Source organism: Sus scrofa, chromosome 9 (genome assembly GCF_054392235.1).
Source record: "Sus scrofa isolate SSC_HxYL_T2T_F1_AM1 chromosome 9, Sscrofa_HxYL_maternal_Yorkshire_Landrace_v2.0, whole genome shotgun sequence".
NCBI lineage: Eukaryota > Metazoa > Chordata > Mammalia > Artiodactyla > Suidae > Sus > Sus scrofa.
In genome coordinates this window covers 82161525-82183589 of record NC_139391.1, presented here as the reverse complement: position 1 = coordinate 82183589, position 22065 = coordinate 82161525, and the positions used below count along the sequence as shown (strand labels likewise).

Here is a 22065-nt window from a genome sequence, read left to right as displayed (position 1 = left end):
AAAAACTATCTTGAAAAAGAAGAGTAAAACTGGAGGACTCACACTTTCTAATTTCAAAACTTACAACAAAAGCCAACAGTAATCAAAACAGGATGATAATGGTTCGAAGATTGAAATGAAGCCCAAAAGAATAGAACTGAGAGCCCAGAAATAAACCCTCACAAGCATGGTCAAAATATTTTTGACAAGGGGGCCAAGTCCATTTCATGGGCAAAGGACAATCTTTTTAACAAAAAGTACTGAGAAAACTGGTTATCTATATGCTTAAGAATGAAGTTGGACTCTTACCTAACACCATACACAAGAATTATTCAAAATGAATCAAAGACCTGAACTAAGACCAAGATATATAAAACTCCTAGAAGGAACAGAAGACAAAAGCTTTACAGTACTGAAATTGGCAATGATTTCTTGGGTGTGGCATCAAAAACACATGCAAAAAGGAAAAAAACAGTCAAACTTGACTTTATAAAAAACTTTAAAAACTTATGCATCAAAAGACACTATCAATCAATAAAATGGCAACCCATAGAATGGGAGAACATATTTGCAAATTATATATCTGATAGGGGATTAATATCCAGAATATACAGAGAATTCCTAAAACTTAACAATAACAAAAAACCAATTCAAAAAATAGGCAAAGGACCTGAAAAGACACTCTCCAGAGAAGATATACAAATGGCTAATAAGCATGAACATGCTGAGTATGAAAAAGTGCTCAACATCATTTATAGGAAAATGTTAACCAAAACCACAATGAAATACCACCCCACATCCATTAAGGATAGCTACTACAAACAAAAACAAAACAAAAACACCCAACAACAGAAACAACAAAACAAAAATCCAACAGGGAATTCCCGTTGTGGCGCAACAAAATCGAATCTAACCAGTATCCATGAGGATGCAGGTTCGATCCCTGATCTTGCTTAGTGCATTGAGGATCCAGTGTTGCTGTGAGCTATGGTGTAGATCGAAGATGCTGCTCAGATTCTGCATTGCTGTGGCTGTGGCTAGGCCAGCAGTTGAAGCTCTGATTTGATCCCTAGCCTGAGAACTTCCATATGCCACAGGTGTGGCCCTAAAAACTCAAAAACAAACGAAACAAAAAAACCTAAAAAACCCAAATAACTATTGGTGAGGATGTGGAGAAATCTAAATTCTTGTGCACTACTAGTAGGAATGTAAAATGGTTCATCAACTGTGGAAAAAAGCATGGCAGTTCCACAAAAAAACTAAAAATAGAATTACCACATAATCCAGCAATTTTACTTCTGGGTATATACCCAAAAGAATTGAAAGCAGGGTCTCAAAGAGTTATCTACACACTTGTTTTTTTTTTTTTATATTAGCACCGTTCACAATACCTAAAATGTGGAGGCAACCCTAATGTCCATCAATAGTTGAATGGATAGGCAAAATATGTTATATACATACAATGGAATGTGTATCTATACAGTGTAATGTCTTTAGACGTAAGGAAATTTTTTAAAAGCAAAAGAAAAAGTAAGGAAATTTTGACATATGCTGCAGCATGGACGAACCTTTGAGCACATTATGTTAGGTGAAATAAGCCAGTCACAATGGTTATTTACATAATTATAAATTATGAAATTTCACTTATATGAGATACTTAAGTAAAATCATAAAGACAGAGAGTAGAGTGGAGAGGAGAGTGGAGAGTAGAGTGGAGACTACCAGGCACTAGGGGAGAGGGGAATGGAGAGTTACTCTTTAATGAGTGTAGAGTTTCAATTCTGCAAGATGAAAAGAATTCTGGAGGCAAATGGTGGTCATGGTGGCACAACAATAAAAATGTACTTAATACCATTGAACTGTACACTTAAAAATGGTTAAGGTGGTAAATTTTATGTGCATTTTACAATAAAAAAATTGAAAAAATCAATGACAAAGATGTCGATTTTCTCAAATACACACACACACATATATAGTGTCATCCCAATTAAAACAGACATTTTTTTTGGTTTTTAGGGCTGTACCTGAGGCATATGGAAGTTCCCAGGCTTGGGGTCAAATTGGAGCTGCAGCGGCTAGCCTCCACCACAGCTATAGCCACACCAGATCCAAGCAGTGTCTGCAACCTATACCACAGCTCACGGCAATGCTGGATCCTTAACCCACTGAGTAAGGCCAGGGACGGAACCCAAGTCCTCATGGATACTAGTCGGGTTCATTTCTGCTGTGCCACAATGTTAACTTCCTAGAAGATTTTTAAAAATTAAATAACTTGGTAAAATTAACTAAAAGTTTGGAAAAATGAACATGTGAGTATACCTGGGAAATTCCTGAAAGGGGGTGGAGGGTGGACAAGCCTGAGCAAGATTTACTTAAGATACAAGATTTTAAAAAATTAAATGTGGTAAATATTATTGCAAATGTGTGGAAAAATAAACATCTGAGTATAAAATGTGGTACAGTAATTAAAGCAATCAGATATTCAGGCTGAATATGTAAAAAAACCTTTTTTTAAAAGCTTGTTAATACTAGACATTATTAAGCAATTTTTTTCTCTACAACCAGACTGTCAGAACTGTTACTTGAAAGTGTATCAGAGAGAATGGAACACCCTATTCTTGGATGGACGATGAATCATTAATCAGAAGCAGCATCAACTTCCAACTCAGGGTTTCAGATAAGGGTTTCCCAGACGCAACATTCCACATTTATCTTAACTTTGTAGTCTCCAAGGAAACAGGACCCTTAAGTCTGTTTCTCGGGCCAGCTCTGATGTTAATTAACTGACACACAGTCTTGCTGTGTTTTAAACCTATCAAATATTGCTTCATTTAAATCTTGTCTAAACTCCACCCTTCTCCAGAATTCTATAATAACCCTATCCCTTCTGGCAGTTCCTTTGGTTGTGCAGTCTCCCTCACAGCAGCAAGTTAATTAACCTAACTTTGTTAGCCTAAAGATATATCCCTGGTGGTCTTTTTCAGATTGAAGTAAAGAGTCTGTTTAAAAAAAAAGCACACATGGAAATTTAATATATAACACACATAGCATTTCAAATCAAGAAAGAGATGGCTTATTGAAGAAATAATATTGAAATAATCTTTGGGGGAAAAGATAAAAAGCAATCAGCTGGATTCCTACCTTCTCTTTCAAATTCCAAATGTTTTTCAGATTCCAGTATTTTTTTTTAAATGAAATTAAAACAAAACTAGAAGAAAACATCTTTTTACATTTTTATGTCATGAACTGAGATCTTTTCAAAACTCAAAAGCTGTAACAGTGAAACTGTATGAGGTTATTTATTAAATAAATTTCTGGCAGTGAAACTACTGGCTCAAAGGTATCTTTTCTGTATAAGATGTTAAAAAAAAACCTGTACAGCAAAAAAAATCAGAAAGTATCATATAGAAAAAAGACAAAAGATCAACCTAATATAAACAGATTTTTTAAAAAGGGATTTAAAAAAAGAAAATACAATGGTCAAGGATGTTCAAATTTCATTCATATTACAGAAATGTTAACCAAATGAAGAGATACTATTTTTAACCTATCATGGAGACAAAAATGTTAAGTTTAGCAACAGCCAGTACTGACACAGACATGAGAGAAAACTAGTGCTCCCGCTCTTTTCTCAGAATATACATATTTACCATCTTTTGGAAGGGCAGTTTAGTGATATCTTTAAAATTTTTCAAGTATGCCTCGAAGAATCATTTCATGATCAGAAATTTCTCTGATGATCACAAACACAAAAGTCTGCAAAGATGTTCATGGCAGCCATAACCATGGATGTTTGTTTGCTGACAGGGAACTAGTTTTAAAAATGCCTAACACAGAATACACTATAGATGTTAAAAACAATTTCTACATGCACAAATAAGGAAAATCTTCACATATCTGGCAGATAACTTTCTGTTAAAATGGTATGGTGTAGCAGCTACTTTTAAAATCAGAAATGTAAAGAAAATCAAACTGAAACACACACACACACACACACACACAGAAAAGAGTTAAGTTTTTGCTCCCATCTCTACCCTAGATTCTCACCAAAGATAACTACAGTTGACCCTTCAACAATGTGGGTTTGAACTGCATAGGTTCACTTATAATCAGCTATTTTTCAATAAATACACTGGAACATTTTTTTTTTTTTTTTTTTTTTTGGAGATTTGTGACAATGTGAAAAAACTCAGATGAACCAGTAGGCTCAAAATACTGAAAAAATTTAATACAAGGGTATGTCATGAATACATAAAATATATAGATACTAGTCTATCCTTACATAGGCATTAGGTGAGTAGTGCTTAACACAAAAATAATAATATGTTAGTTTTTGTCATGTTTTATAACTTTGCTCTCAAAGAATTTGAGGTACAGTATACCCCTCTCTCCCTGCCACTACTCCCTTCACAATTTGTATTTCAGCAATTGTGAACTACCTACAGTTCAGTAAACATCTCAAGGCAGTGAGCTCCTCTACTCCTCCTGTCTTCCATCTATACAACACCTCTAAATCCCATTAAGCCTGGCATAACTGACCTCTTGAGCTGGATAATTCTGTTGTGGGGGCTGTCCTGTTCACTGTAAGATGTTTAGCAGCATCCCTGGCCTCTACTCATTAGATGCCAGAAGCACTCCCCCTAGTTGTGACCCAAAATGTCTTCAGATATTGCCAAATGAATACATTACATACATAGACAGAGAGACAGATTATACTAGTTTATGAACTGGGTGACTTAAGTAAGTAGACAAGGAGGTAAAAAGCTTATTTTTCACTATAATTAATACTGTGTGTTTTCAATTTTGCACCTCTTCTAACCTTTCCACCACTACCATCCTAGCCTAAGCCACCTTTTTCTCTTCCTCTCTCCCTTCAACTTCTTCTCTCGCAACTACTGCAACAGCCTCCTTCAACTTTACCCACTGTTCAATCCATTCTTACCAGTCCATTTCACCAGTGGTTCTTTAAAAACTTAGATCACGTCACTCATTTGCTCAAAACCCTCCAATGTCTCCCCAATGTCACTATGAGATAAAACCAAAAGCTTAAGATGAACTTGACACAATCCCCACACTCCTCTTGTTCTGAACTCTCCTCCTAGTATTTGGTTTTTATAGGTCGAAAAGAAACAGAGAGCAATGTCATGAACTGAACCTATTACTGTTACCTTCCTATGTTCTAACTTGGACTCCTTGCTGTTCCTCAAACACGTGAGTGTCCATACAGTTGCTGTTCTCTGCTAGGAACACAACTCACCCAGATATATGGTTCACCTCCCAACTCCTTTAGGCCTCTACTTCTCAGGGAGTCTTCCCTGATCACTCTATTCTTATTCACAGCACAAATTAACACATTATGTATTTTATGTATCTTGTTTATTATCTCTTTTCTCCACCTTTTTTGGGGGGAGCCACGGCCATAGCATGTGAAAGTTCCTGGGCCAGGGATCGAACCTGTGCCTTAGCAGTGACAATGCCAAGTCCCTAACCACTAGGCCACCAGGTAACTCTTCTTTTCTTCAGCTTCATCAGTGGTTCTCAAACTTGAATATGCATCAGAATCACCTGAAAGGCTTGTTAAAAGAGTTTCCAAGTCAAGAAGTCTGGGGAATAGAGCTTGAAAATTTCCATTTCTAACAAGTTTCCAGATGATGCTGAGGTTCTAAGGACCACATTTTTGAGAACCAGTGTTTTAGAATGTAAGCTCCAAGAAAACAGAGATTTTTGTCCACCTACTCACTGCTTTACTTCTATGACCTGGCACACAGTAAGCACTGAGATAGGTAAATTTAGGTGGCCCCTACTCTGCTTCCACTGTGCCCTGATTTTGTCTGCCATATGGTACTAAAAATTGAATACTGTAAAAATATAAGTTATATGACTGCTATGAGGTAAACTGTGTTTGCCCAAAAGACTGGGGTGGAAGTCATAATCCCTATACCTCTGAATGTAACCCTATTTGGAAATAAGGCCTTTGGAGATGTAATCAAGTTATGATTAGGTCAACAGGGTGAACCCTAATTCATTCTGATTGAAATCCTTATAAAAAGGGGAGAACATCATATTAAGACAGAGACACACAGGGAGAATGGCCAGTGACAACACAGGCAGAGACTCGGGTGATATAGCTGCAAGCCAAGGAAACCCAATAACACAAGAAGCTAAGAGACATGGAATAGCTTCTTCCCTAGAAGGCAGAGCATGGCATTGTCAGTACCTTGATTTCAGACTTGCAACCTCTAAAACTGTGGAATAATAAATTTCTGTTGTTTTAAATCACTCAGTTTGCTGTACTTTGCCAAAGCAGCCCTAGGAAACTAATACAGTGAGCAAGAATGCAAATGACTATACCAAGCTGTAGGTAATTTCAAATCTGCCTCTTGTTCAACTTGCACCAGTTTAAATGTTTTAATATATAGCTTTTATTGTGAACAAGTCAGGTTTCCTGTTTCAAAATCTCTCCTATTTAACAGTGTCTCTCTTTGCCCTCAACGTGTCCCGTCAATGTGCAAGGCAGCTACACTTCAGATTCCAGGTAATTTACTCAGATTTTCTTTCTTTCTTTCTTTTTTTAAAACAGCTGCTAGCATACGCCATGGCCAGAGCAACACCACCAGATCCGAGCTGTATCTGCCACCTAGACCACAGTTCACAACAACGCTGGATCCCCAACCCCCCGATCGAGGCCAGGGATTGAACCCACAACTTCATGGCCCCTAGTCAGCTTTAGTTTCCACTGCGCCACAATGGGAACTCCCAGATTTTCTTTTTGGTTTCTCCTACCTTCCTATGGGCTTCCCTCTTTCACAGATAACAGCTTCCTTATATTTTTTTCCCTCAAGAGACACTTCTTAAGTTCACACATTATAAATCTTGGCATGTATTTTCCCTTAGGACATTTGAATGAGCTGTAAAGTGACAATTTAAGTACGCATTAGATACACATTTAGATTTTAAGATAAAATGCTAACTTCTCTTTTATGGAACAGTTCTCCATTTTTATTCCCCTCTTCTTTTCAAAGAATGACCTTAATCCACTTTAGTTTGGGTAAAAGAATTTTGTCATATTCTTTTTACCTTGTTATAGGTTGTACACTAGTCTCTTTACTAGAATCTCAACAGATCTTCTAAAAGTAACATAGGTGTACTGGGAAGCTTAATGTTTTAAGTGAATCTGAATTGAATTTCAGCATCAACTTGTCCATTTTCCATTTAATGTTTACAGGTGCTCTGTTACAAGATTCCACTCAATGATTTCTCCTCACAAAGACTCTACTTTAAATTACCACAGTTTATAAAGTGTATAAGTACTATAATGCAATTTTTATCTTGGCACAAATCAAACAGTATACATCTAAATGCCACGCATTTCTATTTCCATCATTAAGTGATCATTAACTGATGTAGTCCTAAATAAGTTTATGATAAAATTCTAATAATTTTGGGATACTGAATTTACTCAAAATTGGAGACTAGTATAATCTATATCCCCCCCAAAATACTTAAAAATACCTATATTTAAATGGGTAGTAATCACAAAACATTTTTAAAATGCTGAATCCTAAGTAAAAAGATACAGAAAAACACAAATTCCAGGCAAACTTAACAGACATTTAACAGTTCTCCACTAGTACAAAAAAACCATATTATTTTCCTGTGAAGAATTTTAAATGAGTCATACTTTCCTCACTAAATCACTGTTTTACTTAACATATGACAAAAAGAGTTAACTGTTTGGTAACTTGAAACTTTACATTCAATTAAACTGTGCATCAATACACACTAAGGCTGATAGAAAACAAAATAATTACTATACATAATACTTCGAACACACAGCATCATGTGCATAAGGCTCATTTGATAATTATCTGATAACATTGTGGAAAGTTGCAAAAAGTTAGACGTCCTAAAAACTCAGATTCCCACTGTCTAAAGTAATATCAGGATTAAGTAACTTGAAATCCTGCACAACACTTTTTCCTGGCACAGAGGTAGAGCTATCTATGTTAAACGCCCAACTTTTAGTAAATGAAGATATTTCTGTCACAACGGCCTAATTACTCACTCTGATGCACTAAAGTTCTAACTTTATAACTAACTTTTAAAAGCACGATGAAATCAATTCACGGTTAGGATTCTAGGTTTCACTCCGAAAGGCTTTAAAAATAACCACAAAGAATTAAGAGAACTAGATTATAAACCTAGTCAACTTCTCCAAAGCGTAAGCTGTTTTGTCATTTAAAAAAATAAAGGGAGAAGGTAAGAGCTGGGGAAGAATAACCACTCCTAAATTTCGCTCTTTTTTGAATATACAATTTATTTTAATTTAGAGTTATAAGGTCCTTTTGTCAGCACCTACTAATCTCAGCACACCTTGTAGGAGAATGGAGAGTGGAAGGAAAAAACTCCTTTGCTCGTCCGTCCTCCACGCATCAAGTACCTAAACACACACCTGCCTGGTTCATTCCGCCAGAGGCAGGGAAATTTAAAAGACCCAGTCAGCCACAGACAAACCTGATGATCCAAGAGAGCCCCGAGGAAGTCCCCCGGCACCTGCGGAAGGCGCCGGCTCGCTGGGCGCTGGGGCGGTGAGGCTGCCCGGCGGCTTTCACGGAAGGTGCCCACACCTGAGTGCCCGCCGGTCCGCGGGGGCGGGGCGGGACCCGCGGGGCAGGACCGCTAAATGGTCCAGCCGCGCGATCCTCCAGCGCAGTCGGCGCCTCACCGTCGCCACCCGACGGCAGGCAGCGCGCGAGGAAACGAGGCGAGCGAGAGGGCAAAAAGGAAGAATCCACGACCCAGAGGAGGCTACTTGTCAACAAAATAGCGGCCCGGAGGGCAGGCGGCCCCAATGGCAGTTCGCAGAGGCGCGGGGAGCAGGAAGTGCCCCGTGCCTCCCTCCGGAGCCCGCACTTGCCCAGCCCCGGCGGCGACTCCGAGACACCTGTTTGGTGGCGCTGGGGGCTGGGTTCACCCTCCACGCTCCCCCCACACGCACACTCCGAGAGGGGGAGGGCGAGGGGAACAGAGACCTTGGACCCGCAGCCTAAGGGCGCCTCCGCCAGCCGTACCTGACATCAGCCTCCTCTCCCTCTCGCCCCTCCTGGGGGGCAGAGAGGGGGACGCCACGAGACCGGCGACCTTCGCTCTTCTCGGCAGCCGCAGAAGTGGCTCGTGGCTGCTAGCTGGGGCCGCCCGCTGCCGCCCAGATTATTCCCCGGCGGCGGCGGCGGCAGCGGCGGCGGCCGAGGCGGGCCCAGCGCTCGCTCCCGCCCGCTCGCTCCGCCCCTCCCCGCAGCGCGTCCAGGCCGCGGCCCGCCGACGGCGCAGCCGCCACCCAGGGGTCTCCGAGCTCTGACGTCGCCGCTGCCGCACCAGCCCCAGGGAAGGGCGGAGCGAGGGGGCAGGGAGAGGCGGGGCTACGGCGACGTGCTGGCGTGGGGATAGGCCACCGAGCGCACGCCCCGCCCTGTGCGAAGGGGTCTGGGAAGTCGGGTTTTCTGCGAGCAATAGTCGCAGCCCTCTATCCGCTCCTTACGGGTGGCCTCAGCCTTCCTCGTTCTGCTATAGGGTCTTGCAGTGGCTTCCGGACCTTTGAAAGAATTAAAGCAGCAGGAACTGAGGCTGCGGATACCTGAGGGACCTTTGTCTGAGGGGCAGGCTCTTACCCTGCAGGAGTCTTAGGGCCTCTAGCCTGCTCTTAACCCTTTCTTTTTACTGCTTTTATCCCTTCTCCCGACTGTCCTTAGTCTGTATCTCTGGCCTTATTAAAAGGAAGTACAACAAGATGAGGTATACAAACGGGTGTTGGATAACCAGGTATGTGAACTAGGAAGGGCTGAAAACCAACTTAGTGATACTACGAAGCCTGCATACATACACACGTGGTCTTTAGTTCCGTCATTACTTCAGTGCTATCAGGCAGTGGCTGGAATTCTTGGGAGCTTTACCAGCAACCCCCGCTCCCCACCCCCCGTCACTTTTTAGTTTGTAAAGGGATTTTGTATCGGAAAACTGTTTTGGGTTTAGAGGGAGGAGCCCTGGAGCGATTGAGGCTGCCCCACAGCAATCAGCAGGTGGGGGTAATGTCTGGGTTTAATTGGTGTTAATCATCATCTACAAGGCCTGGCTTGAGGGTGAGAAAGCAAACTTGCTTCCTTTAATGCCCTTCTCAGTAGTTCTTTACTGCCTAGGGGCTGTGGCCTCAATCTTGAACCCTCCACCTATTAGCTCGGTAAACTTGGCAAGTTACTTAATGTGCTTGGGAGAAATAATAACAACATTTAGTAAGGTATGGTTGTTTTCCCCTCCTTTAATTTGTTCAGATTCAGCTTTAGTGCAGTTTACCGGGATGTGCCACTATAAGATCCCAAAGAATCTTCCAAAAGAATTTTAAAACATCTAGTGATTCTTACCCATACCTCTCATTTTTCAGATGAGAAAGCTGAGGTCAGAAAAATAAACTGAAAAGCCTGATCTAGAAGAGAAGTGCAAGTATCTGACGTCCAGGTTAGTGCTGTTTCTCTGGCTCATGCCTCCAGACTTCTCTCTTATATCCTTACCTCCACCCTCTTTTCTCTTCCTCAACTTGTAATTATCGCCCAGCCTCCCATATTCCCTTCTACAGCCACTATGTAGCAGGAAAAGAGACCCTTCAGAGGTCAGAGTGTTCCAAATGGAAAGCAAAACAAGACAAAATGCCCCAAGGGTCTTATTTCAATTTTAGTGAAATTTATAATGAATACAGAAAATATTTGCAGATAAGCAAAAATAAGAAACTCTTCCAAGGATAAGTTCAGCTATAGCACATCTAAGAAAATTACTGGTAGAAGTCCCCACTGTGGTGCAGTGCATTAAGGATCCACTGTGTTTAGCCACAGCTATGGCATGAGTTGAAACTTGTGTCTTGGATTCAGTCCCTGGGCTGGGAACATCCCTTTGCTACAGGTGCAGTGGAAAAAGAAAATTACTGGCAAGAAGCTATGTTGATACAAATAATACCAGGTCAAATCAGCTCCTTCTACCCTTTTGGATATTTTTGAAAATGGCCATTATTTCCATGAGAACAATGCATACTTATTTAAGCAAATACAAAAAAAAAAAAAACTTTCCAAATCCCACAATCCAGAGGTAACCATTTTTTTAAAAAGTTCATGTTATACTCTTTCAGATATCTCTTAAAAATAAAAAACACCAAGACATATAAATATGATATATGATAAACTGGATTTTATAATGCACATGGTTCTTTTCTCACTGAATACTGTCATGAACAATATCATTTTAAAAAGTTGTGTAGTGTCTGTTAAGTGGATGTAGTCATTTATCTAACTAGTATTCTATCAATTCATTTCTGTTTTTTTCAAATGTTTACAATTTTAAAGAACTCTGTGATGATCTTTTTAATGCATGTACCTTTGCACAGCTGTGCAACTATCACCTTAAACAAATTCCTAGAAGTGACATTAATGTCAGCCAGTTCTTCAACATTATCAGCTAGAAAAAAGAAAGTTGTGATTACTTTGAAAAATGCACTTTATATGTGTGATTCAAGACAACCAGATTCTCCCATGTGAAATAGACAAATCTTGTGGTCTGTCTGGTGTAGTATTCAGTAACATGTATCAAAGCTCCTTGGAGCAGGGTAGCTGGACACTGCTGGTTTTTTAAACCAAATACTTTCTTTCTTACTATGGGAGCTCTGATTTTTTTCAGGGCGACAGTGTATCCAATTAAAAGTAATTTACTTCCTCAGTCTCCTATAAACCAGGTTATCCATGTGACCTGTCAACAAAATGAAAGTGGATATTGCTAGGAGAGGTTCAAAGTTTCCTAGTAATCATTGGATCTGTACCCAGAACAGCAACACAATGCTAGAGGTGGAATAGCAGTATTTCAACCACAATAACAAAAGCTCTACACGCTATTAATAGCATAGGAAGCCAGAAGGGTTTAGGTTCATAATTGCTTTAGAAGGCCAGCTTATCAACTATGGACTGCCCACTTCTGGATTTGTTTTTATTATAAGGGAAAATAAATCCCTCCTATTTAAGGCTTTGTTGTTTCAGTTTTCTGTTGTAAGGACTGAATGCAATTCCTAACTGACATAAAAAGATAGTGAAACTCTGAGTTCCCATCGTGGCTCAGTGGTTAACGAATCCAACTAGGAACGATGAGGTTGTGTGTTTGATCCCTGGCCTTGCTCAGTGGATTAAGGATCCGGTGTTGCCATGAGCGGTGGTGTAGATTGCAGACACGCCTTGGATCCCGAGTTGCTGTGGCTCTGGCATAGGCCTGTGGCTACAGCTCTTCTTCGACCCCTAGCCTGGGAACCTCCATAAGCCGCGGGAGCAGCCCTAGAAATGGCAAAAAGACAAAAAAAAAAAAAAAAAAAGACAAAAAAAAAAAAAAAGAAAGAAAGATAGGAAAACTCATTATTTAGCACCATATGTAGAATTTTTAAGTAGGCAGAATGAGGAGTTCTTATTATGGCTCAGTGGAAATGAACCTGGCTAGTATCCACGAGGATGTGAGTTTGATCCCTGGCCTTGTTCAGTGAGTCAAGGATCTGGCGTTGCTGTGAGTTGTGGTATAGGGTGGCAGCTGCAGCTCCAATTCAACCCCTAGTATGGGAACTTACATATACTGCAGGTGCACCCCTAAAAAAAAAAAAAAAATTAAGTAGACAGGATGAAAAGGGGGACAGAAAATGGAAACAAGCAACAGCAAAAAACCACTCGCTAATAAACTTATTTTTCCTTTAAATACCCAAATATTATAATTAGATTCACACATTTTTTGAAATAATTAGATTACATTTGTGAAATAAGTTTATATTTACTGCTGTAGTAGTTTTAAAATATGTTCAGAAGTTGATATGTCTTCCTTCAAAAGTGAAGCTTAATTCTCCTTACCTTGAGTTTGGGCTATACTTAGTGACTTGTTTGGGCAAGATAGTTGTCATGTCATAAGGACACTCCACAATTTATAAAGAGAGGCTCATGTTATGAATAATTAAGGCTTCCAGCCAACAACCAGTGTGAAACTGAGGACTCCTGAAAACAGCCATGTGAGTGAATCTGGAAGCTGATCCTCCAGCCCTACTTAAGTCTTTGGATGACTTCATCCCTTGTTTACATCTCTGTTGTACCTGAAGAGAGATTCTGAACCAGAACCACTCAGCTAAGCTTCTCCCGAATTCCAGGCCAATTTTTATGAAACTGCACAATAATAAATGTTTGTTGTTTTAAGCCACTAAGTTGGAATAATTTGTTATGCAGCAGAGATAACCAGTATGGATCACCAGTGTTAATAGAGCCTAACACAGTACCTGACACTTCCGTAGGTGTTTAATTATTTATTGTTTGAGTAAACAATTGAATGAAGGTCAATATATCTCTTTCATTTAAAGGTTAACACACTGTGTTCCTATTGTGGCTCAGTGGGTTAAGAACCTGACTAGTATCCATGAGGATGTGGGTTCGATCCCCAGCCTTGCTCAGTGGGGTAAGAACCTGGCAGTGCCACAAGCTGAGTTATAGGCTTTCAGATGTGGCTCAGATCCTTCATTGCTATGGTGTAACCTCTAGCCTGGGAACTTCCGTATGCTACAGGTGAGCCTCTAAAAAATAAATAAATCAAGGGTAACACACAATGCTGGTATTATTTTTGACTCTTCATACCTATATTATCTGTTTTCTGATATGATCGTAAGGAGATCACTTATGAATCTGAGATCTGAACCTTGATAATCCTGGAAGAAACATACAGTGAATAGAGCATTGGAGCCCCTGAGATGTGAATAATGTTCTCCATTTTGTCAGTGATTAGCTGAGTAGCAAGGCACCTAAGTCTTCTAAATCTCAATTTCACTTTCCACAAATTGGGGGAAATAATCCAAATGGCCTCAAAATGTGGTCAATGGGATTATATGTGATAATGTAATTATAAAGCATTGTCATTCTTTTAATTACATTAGGTTCATAAGATCTATCCTACTTTATTTTTAAGCAATTTAGCATTAAGTAGTTTAGGTATATACACCATGAAGACTTTCAAGAAGTGATAACTGATAACTGATTTTACCGTGTACCTTTGTAAAATATTAACATCACTCATAGTGAGCAGTTAAGATTTAAAAGTATGGCAGGATTGGGAGTTCTCACTGTGGTTCAGTGGAAGCAAATCCGACTAGGAACCATGAGGTTTCAGGTTCAATCTCTGGCCTCGCTCAGTGGGTTAAGGATCTGGTGTTGCCATGAGCTGTAGTGTAGGTTGCAGATGTGGCTGGGATCCTGCATTGCTGTGGCTGTGGTGTAGGCCAGGATCTGATTCTACCCCTAGCCTGGGAACTTCCATGTGACAGGAGTGTGGCCCTAAAAAGCAAAAAAAAAAAAAAAAAAAAAAAAAAAAAAAAGTATGGTAGGATGGTAAGTTGTTATATGTCAGAGCTCATTTTATTAGCCTGTTGAAATTTTATTACACTTAAAAGAATACATAATTATGGCTGGCTCTGTTCTTGCTTCATGAATTAATTTGTAATTGTGGTTGAGTGTGTGCCCCTCTTTGTGATAACAGTGGTAGTTAAATGTATTTAGTAATAAACATACATTTAACCAATACTTTGATCTGAGTCTAAAAGTTTATTCTAGAGCAAAATTGCACCCAACAGCAAGAAAATAAACAATAGATGTCTTTTTCTTTCAGAGAGGAGGACTTGGGCACACAAGAGAAGGCTTTATATAATAGAACATCAGAGGCAGACGTTATGCAATTACTGACAGTGCCCAATTTGGTGGTATGGCTAACTCCAGAGGTAAATATATGAGAATGAGTTAGACCTTTAGTGTAAGATTCAAATCCTGATAGTGTAGTGGATGAATTATCTAAGATTCCTGGTTTTGTTGTATTTTCTTTATTGCTTTCCACTATTCAGCTGTGACTTCAAATCTGTTGAAACTACTGGCTTAACTAGATAATCAGGTTATTTGTGGTTATAGATCATCTCTTCTACCTACCATCTTTATTAACTTGCATACGAAAAGGAACAGAGCTTCCTTCTCTGGAGATAGTGTGCTTTTCAACAGAGCTTCTCATCTCATTTTGAAAATACCTGTCAGGATAGTGTTTTCATTTTGTGGAACCTAAGAAAGCATTTTCCAAACAGTTTTTATTCCTTGCAGCTACATTTTCACAAAATCAACCAAGATTTTGAGATAGTTAGAAAGGTTACTGTTATTTTCTGAATTGACTGACGCATGAAGGGGATAAAGGAGGACAATAGAGCAGAGGAGGAGATACAGAAAAAAGTAGGAAATACTTTTAACCTCAGGGGAAGAGGACTCAGCATGACTCAACACGTTAGCTTGAAAGCATAGACTGCCAGGTGTGCACTGAGAAACTAGAGAAATATTCTCAACTTAGAAGGACATTAAGCCCTTAAAAGGGCTCCCCGGGTTACCCTGTGTTCCTCTAGTTTCTTGGAATAAGAATCAGAATATTCCTTAATATTTCCCCTGGTGTCTCAACAAAAACAGAAGACATTGTTGTAAATGGGGAAGGTGATGCTTTAGTTTAAAATCCTTAAGCAGTAAATTATTTATAAATGTGCATGTTACCTCTGTTATTGTAAAGAACTGATTGACAAATTTTAGCTGTGTAACATGGCATGGTTTTTTTCTTCTTTAAGTTGTATTTGAATGTTTTAAAAATCTAAGAATGGATTGAGGTAGATACTTTGTTGGGTATCTGTTTATCATCCATTGAGAAGCATCCGCTTCCTCTTCCTTTTTCCCTTAATTCCCTGCTAGAGGTTTGGCTGGTATAGCTATATTAATAGGAGATGACCCTTCTCCCTTCCTGACTGGATAGAGTTTGATCCCTGAAGGAATCTGAATTAGTTCTCCTCTGAGAATTTGGAATTAGAAAAGAAGTCTCAGTTGCTCTCTGTTGAACACAAACTATAACCCAAACATGTAAATGCATTCTACAGGGAGAGAGAGAAATGCAGCACACTGTCTGAGAAGAGTACCCCGAGTTTTGGTGCTCTCTGAGTGGAAAAGAAAGGGGGAGAGAATCAATCATTTTCTAGCTTCTCACAGATTTCCCATGGCCGCATCCCCACAAATGGCCTTCTTTAGTTCCATGAATCCCTACACTTGTATTCTTATTAAGTTACACTTTTTTCTGTTAAGTTAGAGGGGATAATTTTTCCATTCTTTAAAATGCATTTCATCACTTCATTTAAGAGTGATCTAAAATAGTTTGTCTTGTTTAAAAGAAGTAAAAAGCATTTTGAAAGCTTTGGTCTGAGGAATAACATAAGACTTATGAAAAGCTAGCAAAACTTAGTCTTTTGGATAAAGACAGCAAAAGGCAGAGTAGGAAGCTTCCCACTCTTGTTCTCCTACAGAAACATCAAAAAAACAAGCAGAAAAAGAACCAATTTTTTGAGGACTCTGGAAAACAGTTGAAAATTTGCAGCAACAGCAAGGGATTAATCACCAAAATATACAAATACCTGCTGCAGATCAATATGAAAAAACAACCCAATCAATAAAAAATGGGTAGAAGATCTAAATAGACATTTTTCTGAAGACAGACAGATGGCTAGTAGGCCCATGAAAAGATGCTCAACATCACTAATTATTAGAGAAATGCAAATCAGAACTATGAGGTTCTACCTCAGACTAGCCAGAATGGCCATCATCAAAGAGTCTACACACAATAAATGCTGGGGAGGGTGTGGAGAAAAGGGAACCCTCCTACACTGTTGGTGGGAATGTACATTGGTGCAACCACTATGAAAAACAGTGTGAAGGGTCCTCAGAAAGCTAAAAATAGAGCTACTATATGAGCCAGCAATCTAACTCCTGGGTATCTATCCAGAGAAAAAAAACTATACGAAAAGATACATGCACCCCAATGTTCATTGCATCACTGTTTACAATAGCTAAGACATGGAAACATACAAAATGTCCATTGACAGGATGAAACAACTAAATGTTCGATGAAACAAATGATGGAATATTTGTTTGAATGGAATATTAGCCATAAAAATAATGAAGTAATGCCATTTGCAGCAACATGGATGGACCTACAGATGGTCATACTAAGTGAAGTTAGTGAAAGAGAAACATCATATGATATCACTTATATGTGGGATCTAGAAAAAGGATACAGGGGTTCCCATTGTGGCTCAGGGGTTTATAAACCTGATGAGTGTCTAAGGATGTGGGTTTGATCCCTGGCCTCATGCAGTGGGCTAAGGATCCTGTGTTGCCCTGAGCAATGGTGTAGGTCACAGATGCAGCTCAGATCTGGCATTGCTGTGACTGTGGCGTAGGCTGGCAGCTGCAGCTCTGATTTGACCCCTAGTCTGGGAACTTCCCTATGCTGAAGGTGTAGCCCTTAAAAAAAAAAAAAAAAAAGAAAAAGAAAAGGGTACAAATGAACTTTTTTTTTGGAGAACAGAAACAGACTCACAGACTTTGTAAAACTTATACTTATCAAAGGGGTCAGGTGGAGAGGGTAGGGATGAACTGGGGGTTTGGGATTGGCATATGCACACTGAGGTATATGGAATGATTGGTCAATGGGGACCTGCTATATAGCACAGAGAACTCTACCCAATATTCTGTGATAATCTATGTGGGAGAAGAGTCTGAAAGAGAATTGATGTGTGTAAATATATAACTGAATCACATTGTTATATACCAGAAGTTATCACAACCTTGTAAATCAATTATACTTCAATAAAACTTTAAAAAAGGGGGAAAAAAGAAAAATTTACAGCAACCAAATGAGCTCTGAATCAAGAAAAAGGCACCTGAAAACAATAGAAGGATTTGGTAGTGATTTACTTGTCCTCCCACTCCCTCTGCCCCTGCATGAGGATAGTCCGTAGTCTTATAAAGTGACTGTAGTAAAATGTCAGTAGTCTTAAAGCAGTGTTGTCATAATGCTGCCACAACCATAAAAAAGCTGCTGTCTTAAAGTGACAAAAGCCTGTGTTCCCACTGTGGGACTGTTTCCTGGTTCTGGAGGGAGCAAAGCTGACCCTGTTCACACATGTTGTGAAGTCTGTTCTTATATGTCTGAAGGTGCTGCTCACTGAATTGTGTCTCATGAAATTCATATGTTGAAACCCTAATTCACCAGTGAATGCAGGGCCTGTGAAAAGGTGGAATTGAGGTTAAATGAGATAATAAGGGTGAGACCTTCCTCCAATAGGGTTAGTGCTCTTATAAGAAAGAAGAGACACAAGTTTCTCTCACTCTCTCTCTTCATCATGTGAGGACACAGTGAGAAGTCCAGTTGTATTGGTGGCAACCTTAATTTTGGACTTTTCCGTCTTCCAGAACTGTGAGAAAGACATTTCTTTTTTTTTTTTTTTTTGTCTTTTGTCTTTTGTTGTTGCTATCTCTTGGGCCGCTTCCGCGGCATATGGAGGTTCCCAGGCTAGGGGTTGAATCGGAGCTGTAGCCACCGGCCTACGCCAGAGCCACAGCAACGCGGGATCCAAACCACGTCTGCAACCTACACCACAGCTCACGGCAACGCCGGATCGTTAACCCACTGAGCAAGGGCAGGGACCGAACCCGCAACCTCATGGTTCCTAGTCGGATTCGTTAACCACTGCGCCACGACGGGAACTCCAAGAAAGACATTTCTATTGTCTAAGCTATCCAAGCCATGGTATTTGGTTTCAGCAGTCCAAGCGGACTAATACAGGGGGGCAAGCTAAAGGACAGGTGCTAGCTGTCCCACTCTGTCTTCCCTAACCAGAACTCAGACGAAAGAGCTTGAAAACACTGCAAGCCAAATTAACAGTCCTCAGATACCTGGGGCAGAGATTATGGTTGAAACATACAGTAGACTGAGGCAAAAATGGAAGAGTTTATTTGGGAAATTAGGGCATTCAAAAGCAGCTATGTATATGGGGGGATTTAGAAAGTCATGTGCATGCACAGAATAAGACACATGCTTGGAAAACACCTAAGAAGACCCTAAGCTTTTTCTTGCGCTGATCTTGGCATGGTGACCCTGGCAAGTTGAAAATCAGAGCCAATTTGCTAAGACTTGGAGGTTTTCAGCATTCAAAGAAATTTCTATGAAAAAGCTAGCTGAACACAAGCTAAGGGACAGAGACTTCAGTGACCAAGTTGACAAAGAATACAGCCTTTACAGTAATAGTTTGGAAACAGCATGGAATAAACCAACTGCTACAGCTTTCCACAATCTAAAAGTAGCAAACCCTGTAAAAGGGAGAGAACCTGACTTTCAGTTACCATGTTGCAAATATCCAGTTTTCCTCAAAAATAAACAAGGCATACAAAGAAACAGGAAAGAATGGCTCTTTCCAAGGAATGAAATAAATAGGTAGAAACCATCTCTAAGTCCATACGTTGGAAATATTAGACAGTTTTTAAACAACTGTCTTAAATATGCTCAAAGAACTAATGCAAAACATGGACATAGAACTAAAGGAAATGAGGGAAAGGATGTGTGAACGAAATTAGAATTTCAATAAAGAAATAGAATTTAAAAAAAAAACTAAAGAGAAATTCTAGAGTTGAAGAGTACAGTAGCCACAACATGAACAAACTTGGCTTTAGACAAAACAGCTTTTTATGCAGAAGACTCTGGGCTTGATTTCCCCATCAAGGGATGATGTTCCTTAAATCATAAAATTTATCCTGGTTTAGTGGGAAGATCTTAGGCTGTGGAGTAAGATTGATCTGTTTGAATTATAGCTATAAATAAAATAACGACAAACATTACTTACTAGAGAACGCTCTAAGAGGGAAGAACTTAAGAGTCTAAGATTTTCTGCGTAATATCTGCTACTTATTTGCTATTGTAAAACCAACTATAGTAAACACTTAACTCATTGATTTATTTTAATCTTCACACCAACTCTCTGAAGTAGATGTCATCAACGTTATTAACTGATAAAGAAACTATCCTCAGAGATTAAGCACTTGTAAGTTGTATAATAAGGATTCCAACCCACTGTTGAAAAACAATGCTTTATCAAGGAATAATTGATGTGAAATAATTATACATCCATCAGGTGTATATAAAATGGTATTTGACAGATATATACACCCATGAAACCATCCCCACAATCAAGGGAATGAACATAGCTATCACGCCCAAAAGTCTTCTCCCTATCCCACCCCATCTCTAAGCAACCATTCTCCTACCTTCTGTCACTAAAGATTAGTTTGCATTTTTTAGAGTTATATAGATGGAATCAGGGAGTTCCTGTTGTGGGCAGCAGAAAGGAATCTGACTAGTGTTCATGAGGATGCAGCCTTGCTCAGTGGGTCAGGGATCTGGTGTTGCCATGAGCTGTGGTTTAAGTTGCAGATGTGGCTTGGATCCCACATTGCTGTGGCTGTGCTGTAGGCTGCTGCTGTAGCTCTGATTCAACCCCTAGCCTGGAAACTTCCATCTGCCTTGGGTGTGGCCCTAAAAAGCATAGTAAACAAATAAATGGAATCACACAATGTGTGCTTTTTATTATCTTGCTTTTTTCACTCAACATAATTACTTCAAAATGATGCAATATTACACACATGAAGTTCATTCCTTTTTATTGCTAAGTGTTCCATTATAAGGATATACCACAATTTGTGTTTCCATTCACTTTCTGATGGACATTTAACCCAATCTGACCTTAAACCCATGCTGCACTCTCTCTCCAGCTCCTTCACTTATTGTGTGGTCTTGGGAAACCTAATTGTTCTTGCTAAATCTCAGTTTTTCTCATTGTAAAATGCAATTATATATATATATATATATTTTTTTTTTTTTTGCCACAGGATTGTTATGAATAAATAACATGTGAAAGCACCTAGTACTGTGCCTGGTGCACAGTAAGTACTTATAAATGTTCATTCATTTTTTTTCCCCAGGAAAGAAGAATCTCCAGGAAGGAAATGAGCAAAAAATATAGCGCCACATGCCTTTCTGGCCTTTTTTTCCCTGTGTTTTTACCTTGTTCTTGAAGATTTCTCACTTTAATTTCCTCTGCTTGCATTTCATCTATACCCTATAGATATGATATTCCCCTTTTTTCTCTGTTCTAAATAGGGACACAAACTCCTTTTCTTATTCCCATAACATGAATTAATTAGAGTTATATTTTCACCAAAATTAAGGAATAAATTAAAAACATGTAATTATGTAAAACCAAGCAGCATAAAAATAGTCAAGGGTCCTAGATGCCTGCTTCTATCCCAAATAATCCCAGCAAAGTAAGTCAAAGAGCTTTTTCTTTTCAATTTTTATTTTGACATAATTTCAGTCTTTACCAGGAAGCGGCAAGAATAGTGCAAAGAATCTCCAAACAACTTTTTCTTTGATTATTATTTAAAAATTTTAACAACTCACTTGAACTGTTGAAATGAATTATCTTCTTTCTTCAACCTGGTCTTCTCTTTCCAAAATGTAGGCAAATACCGGCTTGACAGAAAATATTCCGTTAACTCAATGTGATAAAAAACCTAACAACAACATCAATTCCAAAAATTGCTTAACTGAATCTGATAAGTGCCAGACAGTCTGCTCGGTGTCAAACATGGACTATCACCTACTCCTAACAACCTATGAGACAGGCACTATTATTACATACATTTAATAGATGAAGATATTGAGATATAAGGAGCTTTAGGGTTTTGCCCAAGGTCCTACAAGATAGAAATCCTGTGGTACTGAATGCAAATAAAACCAACCAGATTCCTTAACTCTTGTTTTTAATGCTGATCTTTTAAATCAGTTATCAGCAAGCTAGAGCCTTTTGGCTAAGTCCAGCTCATAAAAGAGCTTTAGTCCCAGATCTGCCTGTGCAAGGATCACCATCCTCTTACACAGATAGGTGGGCATAAAGGTCTTCTCTCCTTCCTAACCTGGCTTCTGTCTTTCAGTCGTCTGGTCATCTCTCACTGACTACTGGGATTTCTTGTCCTGCTTCCAGGAAAAAACTGAGCCTGACTCTAAGTTCTAACTTTCCAGACACCATTTGGCCCTTCTAGTGAGGGTCTCAAGTCTAATAGGAATTCCTTAGAGCCCAATAAATTC

The 22065-nt window shown here is 39.3% G+C and overlaps 2 protein-coding genes across 6 annotated transcripts in view; one reads left to right on the top strand and one right to left on the bottom strand.

Moving 5' to 3' along the window:
* C1GALT1 (core 1 synthase, glycoprotein-N-acetylgalactosamine 3-beta-galactosyltransferase 1) overlaps positions 1 to 9226 on the bottom strand; it is a 38610-nt gene extending 29384 nt beyond the window's left edge. For 2 of the 3 annotated variants that reach the window (XM_021063389.2, XM_021063388.2), the window contains exon 1: positions 9051 to 9226. Coding sequence is in view for 1 of the 3 variants with exons in the window: in XM_021063388.2 (XP_020919047.1) it covers positions 9051 to 9057 (7 nt within the window). In the remaining 2 variants the exon portion in view is untranslated. Of the gene's footprint in view, positions 1 to 6762; positions 6888 to 9050 lie in introns of those variants that run through there. The other variant, XM_084977102.1, reaches the window with a different exon arrangement.
* A 264-nt stretch (positions 9227 to 9490) lies between these two features.
* Positions 9491 to 22065, top strand: part of ASNS (asparagine synthetase (glutamine-hydrolyzing)) — a 183159-nt gene continuing 170584 nt past the window's right edge. For all 3 annotated transcript variants that reach the window (XM_084974130.1, XM_084974132.1, XM_084974131.1), the window contains exons 1-2: positions 9491 to 9798; positions 10415 to 10488. The gene's annotated coding sequence lies outside the window, so the exon portion shown is untranslated. The remainder of the gene's footprint in view (positions 9799 to 10414; positions 10489 to 22065) is intronic.